The sequence below is a fragment of the Dipteris shenzhenensis genome, chromosome 19 (assembly GCF_047967505.1).
Source record: "Dipteris shenzhenensis isolate YYH24624 ecotype China chromosome 19, Dip_SZ_1.0, whole genome shotgun sequence".
Lineage (NCBI taxonomy): Eukaryota > Viridiplantae > Streptophyta > Polypodiopsida > Gleicheniales > Dipteridaceae > Dipteris > Dipteris shenzhenensis.
In genome coordinates, this window is record NC_141614.1 from 36,026,523 (window position 1) to 36,039,214 (window position 12,692).

General features: G+C 42.5%; 1 protein-coding gene across 1 annotated transcript; it reads left to right on the top strand.

Moving 5' to 3' along the window:
• The first annotated feature begins 2,020 nt into the window (after window positions 1-2,020).
• On the top strand, window positions 2,021-4,310 carry LOC147890407 (uncharacterized). The gene is made up of 2 exons (XM_087390761.1): window positions 2,021-2,200; window positions 2,576-4,310. The coding sequence occupies exon 2, from the start codon at window positions 2,635-2,637 to the stop codon at window positions 4,102-4,104; it is 1,470 nt and encodes a 489-aa protein (XP_087246887.1). The 5' UTR covers window positions 2,021-2,200; window positions 2,576-2,634; the 3' UTR covers window positions 4,105-4,310.
• The last annotated feature ends 8,382 nt before the right edge of the window (window positions 4,311-12,692 follow it).

Sequence of the window (12,692 nt, forward strand, 5' to 3'; positions counted from 1 at the left end):
ATGGTCCCAACCACTCCACCATTTAGACACAGGCAGTAGGCCAAGGCATTCGCAAAAAGGGATTGCACCATTTTCACAAAGCACTCCCCAAATCCTAGATGCTCCAAAACAACATAGATAACTTCCCAAGCAATGCAATCATATGCCTTGTCGAGGTCTAGCCCAAACAAAATAGGCCTCTGCCTAGTGGCGCAAGCAAAATCAAGGATAGAAGAAACATTCAAATATCTCCCTTCCCTTGATGAACCCGTTTTCTTCTTTATCCACTATTCGCATGCACAGGTTTTGAATTCAGATCGCCAGTGTTTTGGCTATCACTTTATAAGAGATGTTCAGCATTGTAATGGGCCTCCAATCACCCACCCTCAATCTTCACTGCTTCTTGGGAAAGAGTTTGAGCAACCCTGTATTCACATCAGCTGACAGTGCGCCCCTCGCAAGTGCTCCATTAGCCATGTTCACCAAATCAAAAGTCCATGGAGGACTTTTGATAAGTAAGGAGGACAATGATATCCTTTAGAAGCCACCTATGAGGAAAAATTCTCATACTTTGCATATGATGGAGATGCCATAGGATATTTTGGAAGGGACACTTGCAAAAATACCCACAAAGGACATTGATGGTGGCATGCCATGTTGTGTAATCAATGGGGAAAAAAATTTACACATGTCAAAGTGATATGTCAAACGTGTCCAATATATGTGATGATTGGTGCATGGCACATTAGGGAGAAATGTAAGAGAGGAATTGAAAAGGAATGAGCTCATCGAGCTATACACAAAGACCACAAAAAGGTAGGGAGAAGGAGAGGAAGTGATGATTTACACTAGATAAGGGATAAGAAAGTAAGAAGAGGGAAGGGGGCATATAAGGAGATCGATCTTTTTTCATTTGACTAAGAGCCTCCCAAAATTACTTTCCTCCACTGACAGCTTAATCTTAATCGGTTTTAAGGCTTTACTAATAGCGTGCCTCCAGGTTTCATTGGCAATCGTAGGCTTATCCACCACAGCAGCTAGTTCTAGCCATTTTCCAAAGCTCTGTGACAATATTGCCCTTGTCATCTCGAACCCTGTCAATGTTTTCACGTACATGTTTTCTTTTAACTGCTTGGAAGAACATTTTGGATGGACAATCACCCACCTGTAGCCAAAACTCCCTAGATCCGAGCTCTGTCAGCCTCTTCAAGTTCTGCTTTCTTTAAGGCATCTTCACAATCAAGCACCAAAGATACTAGAAAGGGATCTCTCGATGTTAACACGAGAGCACTGTCAAGGCATTCCATCACTCTGTTAAGTTGCCTCTCCTCCTCGCGTGACGTTAGCCAATCTTTCGCCAGCACATGAATAGTCCGAACGCCTACATCCCATTTCAAACAAGGGTCTAGAAGTCGAGGAGTAGTGCCTCTAGAATCTTACTATTGAAAGCTTTATGGGGGAGCAAGCGGTTGTCAAATTTGAATGGGACATCAAACGAAGGGCCCACGGAAAGGGATGCAAAGTCGGATAATGGGTTGAAGAGTAAAAACTATCGAAACGAGTAGCTGTGAAGTAATGTCCTTTCCGTTTGTTATTCAAGAGCCCCAATTCGAGCCCCAATGTATGCACAAGGTCTCCCAAGCTTCTGTTATTCTGCCCATGAGGCCGGCTCCTACCTGAGACCAATCCCCCCTGCAATCCAAGATGCATCAAATATTGCATTCCTATGCTTCTCCCAACACAGAACACGAATCACATGAAACGTAAACCTCTGAAGGGCAACTTCTTTGATCCTCTTTGGCAGGGCAACTTCTTTGATCCTCTTTGGCAGATCCTACTGCTGGACACGCACCTCCCTCTGGAAATTCATTCACAAGCTCCCTTTCCTCAACGACATCAGCCCAAACGACCCCATCCATGCTTCCCATCTGCCTCAGACTGCTGCTCCTTCCCGGCTTCCATTTCTCTCTGGTTCTGCTTCTCCTGCCCATCTGACCAGACTCCTGTGTTTTTGTTGATCGGCTTGCCCTTCGCTACAACCTCCATGTTTTGTGTGACTGCATCCCCTTCCTTCTCCACCGAGACCTCTGTCGATGACTCGCCCGGGGATGGCTGCCCGTTGTACATGTCCACCACTCTCCCTCTTCTCTTCACGAACCTCCAGGGATTAAGGAATTTCGTTTGGGCGACGCCAGACTCCAGTTGACTACCCTCCGAAATGGTGAGCTTCTCCTTCTCCCTACGGGCAACCTCAGAAGGACAGGGCACTTGGGCTGGCAAGGGCGAAACCGGGGTAGATGCTTTCTCCTGCGGGCTAGACCTTTGCTCCTCTTGACGCAGATTCGCTTCACGCTTATGACTGTCCACCGGCCCTCTAGCCAGCTTCGTATTTTCTCTTCGAACCGGACAATCTCTAGCAAAATGACTTAGATCCAGCAATCTTTGTCCGCTTGCTGAAAGACGGCCCTCGCAGGATAGGAGTTGCAAATCGTAGGCTTGAAGTAGCCGTCTGTAGCAGAACAATTCAGTACTTGCAAGAATCAAACTGGCCCTTCAGTCAAGCTTCACTATGCTAAGTGCTGCTTGATCCTTGCAGTTCAAGGTGCTTCAGACTACAAACAAGAGTAAGAAAGGGCTTTTCTCGACGTTCAAGCAATGGAGCATCAGAACAAGAATGCGAGCCAGGACGGCGGTGTTGACGTGAGCAAGCAGCAGGCTCAGCCTGTTGCAAGGAGTGGCCGAGGCGGGGCATTCAAACCGCTAGCAAGTCCTAAGTTAGTGGGGCTTTTTCTCCTTGCACAACAGTTCAGGACAGTGTCGGCTGACGGTCTGTGCCATGCTCTGGGAAGCATCCGGCAAAACTTCGACCTGATCGGTTTGACTGGTGCTTTCGGAACCACAGCGTCCATCAAGAGTCTGGCGTACTCGGCTCTCAACGATGCATGCTTCTACGTGACCGGCCATATAGGGCCTGGGAGTATGAGCGTGGGTTCGGCGTTGTTCGAAGCCTCGAAATTCAGTGTGGCACACCTGTTGGCCATAGGTGGAGCGGGGGATGCATGTCAGCTCTTCGAGCTGGGGTCGCCTGATGGGTTGAGCTATATCGGCTTGCATTCTGACACAGACTGCCCCGTGGGTAATGCCGTAGGAGCGAGTATCGTGAACGAGCACGAGGCACTGTGGAAGCCTCAACCCCAGACAAGCGAGAAGGGAAAAGATATTGAGCTATCACATCACGCTGATCGAGAGCTGGGAAGGCAGGTGGGGAGGGATGCGAAGCGGAAGGTGAAGGTGATCGTTCTGGAAGTGCGGATGACGAAGACAGAGCTAGAGAAGGGGACGACGACGGTGCAATTGAAAGCGAGCAGGGGAGGAGCGTTGTTGCTGGGGTTGCTACCGTTGATACTAACGGTGGTAGTGATTGTAATGAGCTGCCGGTGCAAGGAGTGGTTTGTAGCGGGATTGATTACGTTCGGAACTTTGGGGATGATGGTAGCAGTGTTCGGATTGAGGTTGTGTGCGTTCAAATATAGCGTTCCGAAAGTTGCAGATGGAGCACCACCAGGGGATTGCTTGGTGCTCAACAGCAAGGATCCCCAGACTCTTCATCTCATCCATGGGGACGAGGCGATCATTCAAGCTCTTCTCCAACGCCAAGTAGTTCACGAGCCCCCTCTCGCCATCAAGTGTCTCCTGTTCTTGTCTGCTTCCATCCTCTACATCTACTTGATAGTCTCTATCCTCTACATGTCCAATGTATCATCCGCCGGGCAGCTGCTCTTCGCCATGGCCAACGTCATCGGCTTGGTTGCCGACACCATTAAGGCATCCAAAAACGGCACATTGGGCTTGGCCACCAAGGCCCGTAAGGTGTTCACGGTTGAGCTCAAGGATCTCGTCGTCTTTCGTAACAGAACTGCTGCAGTGGCGTATGTGGCGAAGCGCGCCAAGAATCACAGCATGTTGAAGGCCAAAAGACTTCTTCCTTGGAATGGTCCTGCGTGGCAGACGTTGTGGAATGAGTTGGCAGAAGCTGCGGATGTACCAGCTCCTGCCAATGTCGACGGCGATAAGTTGCTTCAGGTGCTCCGTGGCGACCTCCAGGACGGTCTCAAAGAATGTTAGAGAAGAAGCTAGCAATCCGCAGGCAGCTTAAGAGGAGGATCCGAGAGGGCTGAACGTGTAGATATCTCATCATCATCATGATCATGAAGAAATATGAGAGGTATAGGTTCTCATTGTATTGATACTGCAACGCTGTGGCCTCTGATCTAGATTACCCATGCTTTTGAGGTCCGGAAACTTTAATTGAATGTCAGGACGTTTGATCATTTCCTCTGTTTCTTTTGAGGATGGTAATAGTTGAGTACTTCTGCTTAGATTTTGTGGTGTTTGCCCCTACTTATTTTACAAGGCAGATACCAAGATGTGCACTCAGTTAGAGGTCCCTTCACTTCTCCGTTTCCAAAGAGGGTGCCCATTGCTTTTGATTATTCTTCCCTCAGTCCTGGGTTTTCTTGAGAGTGTTGTTCTTGTGGATTTTGTTGATGGTGGTTGTTGATTCATTATCAACATGTTGGTCTCGCAATTGACTTCTTGGATGTTATAGCGAGAATTTCCCTTGTCTGAACTCCGTTTGTTGGCACAGTTCCAATTTATGTCTGTCAACTGCCTTTTCTTTTGTGGACTTGCGGATAAGAAGCTTACCTGAGGAACTCGAGATTGGATTTGGATTCGTTACTTTGTCCTCTTGATCCATCTCCATATGCAAATCTAGTAAGAAGGGAGCGAGAGAGGGAGAGAGAGAGAGAGAGAGAGAGAGCCAGCCAGCTTGCTTTATGTTGGTGGCTTTGTGATTTTTTTCTTTGAAACTATGCTTTATAGCCTCGACTATATCGTTAACTGTGATAGATGGAATGTAGGGAGTGGTATAAAGGAAAGTCAGCTAAACTGTGATAGATGGAATGTAGTAAGCGGTTAATGGAACGTTTCAAAAGTGTGTGTGTGTGTGAGTGTGTGTGTGAGAGTGAGAGAGAGAGAGAGAGAGAGAGAGAGAGAGAGCGAGCCAGCCAGCTTGCTTTACTTTTGTGGCTTTGTGATTTTTTCCGTTGAAACAATGCATTATAGCCTCGACATTTCAGTTGTTGACATATTGTTGACTTGTGCAAATAAGATGGAACGTGATGAAGTGGTAGATGGAAGTTTGAAAATTACGAAGGCGAGATAAACTGATAGATGGAATATAAGGTGATTCATCTTGTAATTATTGACATTGATCTTCTGTCTTTTACCTTTTGTTAAAAAACGGGTTTATTGTACTAAATGGATTTGTATGTGTGAGAGCATGTGCTTATACTATAATCTACACCCACCGTTGGGAGCTGAAGATGTCGCTGGATGTCACAGGAACTAGTCCTCGATGGAATTTATGGTTTCCAAACTTATGAGTGACTATCATGAGATGGATGGGTAGTATGTGTTCTGTTTTTAGAGGACGAGTTTGGGCATATTCTTGAATGCATCTAAATCTAAATGGAACATTTCAAGAATGCGTGTGTTTGAGAGAGAGAGAGAGAGAGGGAGGGAGGGAGGGAGAGAGAGGGGCAAGGATTCCACTTATGAGTTTCGCATAGTGGCCATGAAATAAAGAGTTCTGATCTTGCTGAATTGGCGTTCTCGCTTTGGTTCATTGTGGGAAATGTGCGAGCCTTTGCAGCACCCTTTTTTTAAATAGATAAGATCGCCCAAAACAATGCTGGTATGACTATCTCAGTTCATAGCTGATTGAAATGGATTTGAGCTCCTTCGAAAGTGCAGGATTTGTGCTTAGGTCATAGCTGAGTGCTCCTTTGAAAATGCAGGATGCCTATCATGAAAGTGCTCCTGTGAAAGTGCAGGATACCTAATCTTGAAATTACTCCTTTGAAAGTGCAAGATGCCTAATCATGAGTGCTCTCCAGACATTATCTACGCTACTATGTATTTATGCATTTTGTGTGTCGGTTGTGCCATGGAATTTTATGAGTACCAGTTGGAAGGAATGGAAGCCTCGGTGGAGCTTCCCATTTCTAAGTTTAAGAGCGAGAGGGTCTATTCCTCCAAGAATAGGATAAGAGATGAGAGGTGCAACATGAGAGCATCAATGTCTAGAGCAACCGGCAAGCAAATATGACACAGAGATGGGTTGCATATCAACATGATGCAATCAGAAATCAGACTTGAATTTCCTCGAGCTTTACACTACATTACCTACACTCAGAGGCTTTAGCAAGATCATTAGAGCTTGAATAAGATATGAGAGGTGCAACATGAGAGCATCAATGTCTAGAACAACCGGCAAGCGAATATGACACAGAGATGGGTTGTATTGACTTTTTCATCATGACGCGTGCAGAAATCAGACTTGAATTTTCTTGAGCTATACTCCACATTGACTACACTTTGCCATGGGTCCATGAGTTACAAATTAAATAGAAGCTGGTGAATGTGGTGACTCCATGTGAACCAAAAACGACTGACATTAGTACTTTTGGGGAAATAATTTCGCTTTTCCCTGATCCCTAAAACCGATGGAATTTTCTTTCATTTGGAAGGGAATGATGAGAGGAATTCATATTGCCGGACTACATTCTCTCATTAAAAGGGATATTGAGTTTTGATTTAGCTCAATACCTACATTCTCTACATGTATATTGGGACTATTTCATGTTTTGACATATCATCATCTAATTATCTTGTTGTAAAAGACGATTTTTATCTTCCAAGGGCTAAAGCTATGGGTAAAATCCAATTTTGCCATTTCTCTCTCTAAAATAAAACAAAAACCATAATTGTGAGTATGACAAGAAGATGAGAATGTATTATATTGTCAACTCATACTCACAAAACAACTATTCTATTTAATAGATTACATATAATGTACCCAAATTTATCATTATTTAAAAAGTCTTGTCTATCTTCAATCCAAGGTAGTAACTTTGTGACAAAGATATATATATTACATTCATTCTCTCTTTACAATTAATATATACAAGTTACATTCCTATACAATGTATCTCTCACATTGTCAACGTAGTAATATCCTCTCTTGGTGTAACTTTGAGACCTATGGAGATGATTATTTAGCACATTGTCTTGATACATAAAATTTTTCATCAGATTTACACAACCCTTAAGTGGACTATCATCAATAAGTAAGAATCAATTCTTTATTATTTGTCCAAATGGTGATCAAAGGCTTAAACGTGCATTTAACAATTTGTTTAGCTGCTCCATATAACTTAGGTACATTATGTATGTAGCAATGATCTTGGTCCTTAATTTTGTAGAATGGAATCTCTTTTTGTTCAAGCTTTTGAAGAAGTCTTCTCATCTTACACACATTCTTACATACCATTAAATGGACAATCATCAATAGGCAATGTTTACTAGGAGTGATTTTGTTATCATTTGCACAAATGCATTTAACTTGGTTGGTTTAGACGAGAAGCCAAGGATTGGAATAATTCAACCTTTGTAAGAGCAGCTTGGTGCATGAACTCATGCACTTAGTCACTCAAACCCAAAACCATCAATGAAGACAAAGTACATGTGTGTGAGATGTGTTTGCAAGGAATATACCTCCCTTTATTTGCATCTTGCTATATGAAGTCCTTGCAAGGAATATATAACCCTTTCTTTGCATCTTGCTACATGAAGTCCTTGCATTATGGAAACTCTGATATTATCATTGTGTATATCAGTCCCTTTCCAATAGAGCTCTCTATACGCACATGGAAAAGATGCATTTAATTTGGACTAATAGTTTTCTCTTGCACCACTTTAGTATTCAAACACTCACCCTTCTGAATCCTCTCCTGAAACTCTTTAGTGAGCTTGGATCTCCTATTCACTATTCTATTATGCCTTCGGCCAACGTAAACATGACTCATTACTATAGCACTCCTTGGCATGTGTGCTCCTTGCACATGCAAACTTTCATCCTCCTCAAGCATAAATCTTGTTTGTTGCAATTGCTCCTTTTCATGTTTTTTAATGGAAGTCCCAATGGAAACCTTCCACACTTGAGGTGAATGACCAAGATCACCCAAGTAGAGTGATCAACACTGCATGTATGGGCTACAGAGGTATTACAAAACCACACAAACTTTCTGTCATACCATTAGGATTTTCTCTTCTCCCCTTGAAGCAAGGTGCAGGGACACCCTTAGTTGCACTTCAACCCAATGCATTTATGAGTGCTCCACATCTACCCTTTGTTTCAACAATGAATCCAAAGCAGGTTCCAACAATGTCACCACACTACGTGGTCTGTTCTTTTGATAGCCCAATTAGCATCATGCATAATAGTCTCTTTGCACAGATTGTCATGCTCTTATACACTAGAAGAGGCATGTCTCCTCCCACCAACTGGCTACTTGTTGCTAGTAACGTAAATATACTTTGACCTATGACTATCATGCTCCATCACTGTAGCAGGAGAGGAAAATTTTCTTCTCCTTCTAATCTTGGTTTGCTCCATTGATGGCCTTTGCATTTGAGGTGTTTCAAGGCTAACTTCTTCTAAAACACTATGGGCTACATCAACAAGACTTTTTGTAGACACATTGCTAGAATCTCTAGTCATAAGCCTCTCCCTCTGTTTATCCAGACGAGGTTCTATTTTCAAATGTTGCAAGACATGTAGGCATTGTAGTGTGCACTTTGTAGTATAGAGATTGCCAAGTCTATAGCACTAGCCTCGTACAAACTTATGTATTTGACATACCCATGAGTAGCACTCATACTGCAATGTTTGGTCTCTAATAAGTTCCTAGTAGGGACAAATACACTATCCTTACGTTGTTCTAGGAATGACACCCCCCCCCCCCCAATTGGGAAACCCATACATCCCACCATGGCAACAAAATTCTCAAGGCCGGGCAACTCACCATCTTTCACATGCATAGATGTCCACCACTTCTTCAATGCCTCTTTCTCTGCATTAGCATCGGATGCTGCTTTCCTCCAATTTCTACTAAGATGCCCAATGGAAACCGCATGTCCTCTTCACCTTCCATTAACTTTTAGGCCCACCATTATATACGTTCTAATCAAAATCCAATTTGCACCTGCCCCATCTGCCATGAAGCCCCTAAGTTCTGACTTAGGGAACCCAATCTTTATTAATTGGTAGTTAAGAAGCTACCACAACTTTGTCCATGCACCATTGTCTTCAATCTTGACTTCACACATGCATCAATTGTAAGTAGCTCTCTAATGAATAGGTTGTGCACACGGGCACCCATGGTAGACCATCCTTTAGCTGGATGAACATGATCAAAGTGCAACCATTGTTGTTGACCCAAGCTACCACCTGGTCTCATTTTGTTCATCAAGTCAAGTCTTGATTCTGGAACCTAGGAAAAAGAATGCGTTCCATTCCATGTCTACTTGATTGCACAACTCTTTGAAGCCTCCTTCTTTGTGACATTGGTGTAATAGTCTCAAAAACCTCTTGAAAACTAATCTCATCCAACTCTTTTAAGGGCTCCTCTTTTCCAAGAACCAACATTTCCATAACAATGTCTTTAGTGTAATAGTCCAAGAGATTAAATCCACATTTCTACCTATTAGGAATTCAAATTTGAGGAAGAGAGGAATAGGAATCAAACTTCAAAAACTTAGAAATACAAATAGACGAATCATTCTCATTCTGCATACGTGTAATAGATGATTGAATCTCTCAAGAGATAAGAGTAAGGGAAGTTGGAACCTCAAGGGTCCATTCACACCCCTTCACATCCCCCCATGTGACTATTCCCTAACCTTACTCTAGGTGCCTAGTTATCCCCTCACACTAGCATACCCATGTGGTTGGAATTTGAAAATTTCCAAGAATCAAACCCACCAATTTATTTCTAGGTTCAATCTAATGGAATTAAGTAGACCCTCTTCATGATGTAACATCACACCAATCCAAGACTATGCTAGTAAATGAAGAAAAGTACTTGGTACAGTACCAAGGTTTAAACAACCTCCAAATACAACTGTCCATCAAATTATAAAAGATAGAAATTATTGTGCAATAAAGAAAAACTAAAACATAGTGCATAATATGCCATTGTTGTATCAGTGATTACAGTGTGTTAACAGCCACAACCATGGAGCACATTGACGGATCCATCCCTACTGGTACATTTTGAGCCTCAATGGCTTAGGACCAAGGTAGTCGTTGGGATCATCCAAGTTGGCAAGGATAACACAAGAGCCATTTGGATCCCATATATGGATAACACAAGAGCCATTTGAAGACAAAGAGGAGGTCGAGAGAATTAGCATTTGCCTTGGTGCCATATGGACCCAAGTGGTTGTAACAAAAGAGAGACGAGAGAGTGGTATAAGAAAAAGTGTTGGCCCTCCCTTCAAAGGTGACTTGTATAAAAGGATTGGTCCTCCCTTCAAAAGGTGACTTGTATAAGAGGCCAAATGTTTGACTTTGGTCTTCATTGTTGTATGCACAAGTTTGGAACACAAGCTCCCTCTTCTCTTCCAAGAGTGTTTTGGGTGTTCTCATGTTTCCTTTGTAGTGCCTTTGTGTTTGCCACTCCATCCCCATTCCTTCCCCTGTTCTCCTCCCCTTCTCCCTCTTTGCTCCCCTCTCCCTTTTCCCACTTTCTCTCATGGAAACACATTGCAACAGTCCAGAAACCATTGAATGACACTAGCGGATGGCTTGCAATTTGCATTTATCTCACAAGTAGTAGCTTGGAGTGGAGGCTCCATCATCATTCCTTCAAGATTCCCATGACATGTGAGTCACTATTGAGACTACACATCTTTGGCACCATTTTCGGGGAGTTCAAGGTATAATTTTGCATTGCACTTGCCTTCTCTCATCATTTACCCATTGCTCATTGCTTCAATCTTAACTAGGAGCATTGATAATAGACGTGCCTGTCACTTTTTTTTAAAATTCAATAAACATGTCTAAAAATGCATATATGGATGCATTGTGTTGTTATGCACGTGGAGCGATTCGAGAAAATATCCAAAGCATTCAGTGCTCCTAGAGATCTGGAAATGGTTAATGCATTTGGCCTCAGCCTATGATGGCAAGGCATGCCAATGGTACAGGGCCCTCAGTCTAGAGGAGAAAGTAAACTAGGAGGTGTTATAGAAGGCCTTCATGGTAGGGTTCGCCTCTAGTGGTCATAAGTAGAGCCTAATTAATCAATTATATGAGGTGAAACATAATGATAAGGAATCCCTCTGAGATTCATCACAAGGATCAAATGCCTCAATTCTTGCTGTGAACCACATCCAAGGATGGGCAACGAATGACTGTTGCCATGCTTCCTTATCGGATTGGTAGACCCGAAGGTACATGACCACTTAATGGTTATGAATCCCACTACTCTGCAGCAAAGTAGACATCTGTATAAGTGATAGTATAATGGATAAGGTTTTCCCAGACAAAACTACAACTCCATTCGAGATATCAGAATCAGCAAGGTCAAGGATTTGCGATGGTATTAACACATTAGTTTTAAAATGTTGTATTAAAATATTTTGAATGCTTTTAAATTAAGCCTGGGGCATTTTAAAATGGTCCAGCAGCAAATTTCAACCGAGACCCGCTCTAGTCGGTTACCACATGGTAAATCCATACACCGCTCGGTGTATCAACACAACACCACATGGTAAGCTATTATATCGCTCGGTGTTTTGTACACCGTGCAGTGTTCCACTACACCGAGTGGTATAATCTGATACATCGCTCGATGTTGTTAATCATATATAAACCAGTGCCGCACTGATACTATTCACATAATCAAGATTCCTAGAATTTCGTGGAGTCTTGTGAAAGACAAGAAGCATAAGAAAGAAGGATAAACAAAGCTACAAAGGAATTTGTAAGTTTTGTTAGTCCTTGTAATTTCAAAACAATATTTGGTACCAATGGTGGGTTCGCTTTTGCCGGTCAGAATCCACTCGTACTTGGATACTAATTGGATAATTAGCGTTTACCTACTATTAGGTAAAGAGTAAGTTAGTTGCATGTGACATTGTATGTGGCTTTGGAAAAATAGATGATTTTAATTTTTTGCATAAAGTATTTAAGTTGTAACTTGTCTAGACTCTTTGGAACGAATTGTCACTTAGAATTAGGTAAAGAGTTGTTAATTGCATGGCTTGGGATTTTAGTTTAGTTCCATGACTTAAGATTTCAATTTAGTTGCATGAAATATCATACGTACTAGGAAGCTTTGGAAAAATGGAAAAGTAGACATTACAAGTTGCATGAAATGATTTACTTTTGGAAAATCTTATGTTTGTGTGTATGTTTTTCTTGATTTTAGCATATATATTTATGTGAAGAGAGCGGTAGAGAAGGAAGGAGTCTCACTTGCAGCCTTCTCACATACACAATGGGGGAATATACACAAAGGTGGAGGCTGAAAATAGTTTTCCTCTGCCTCTGCACCTCTGCCTCTGCAAGAGACATATCCCACTTGTGGATCTAATCACCTCAATGCCCAAGAAGTAACGTAGCTCTCCCAAATTCTTCATCTCAAACTTCTGCTTCAATAGCATTTTCACATGAAGGATATCTTCATCACTATCACTTGTGATGATCAAATCATCAACATAAATGACAAGCAGCATAATGCCTTTCTTTGTTTTTCTCACATAAAGTGAGAAATATGCCTTGGAAATCTGAAAGCCAGTAG

Coding starts and splice junctions, on each gene's coding strand:
- LOC147890407 (XM_087390761.1), top strand. CDS start 2,635: ATGGAGCATCAGAACAAGAATGCGAGCCAGGACGGCGGTGTTGACGTG.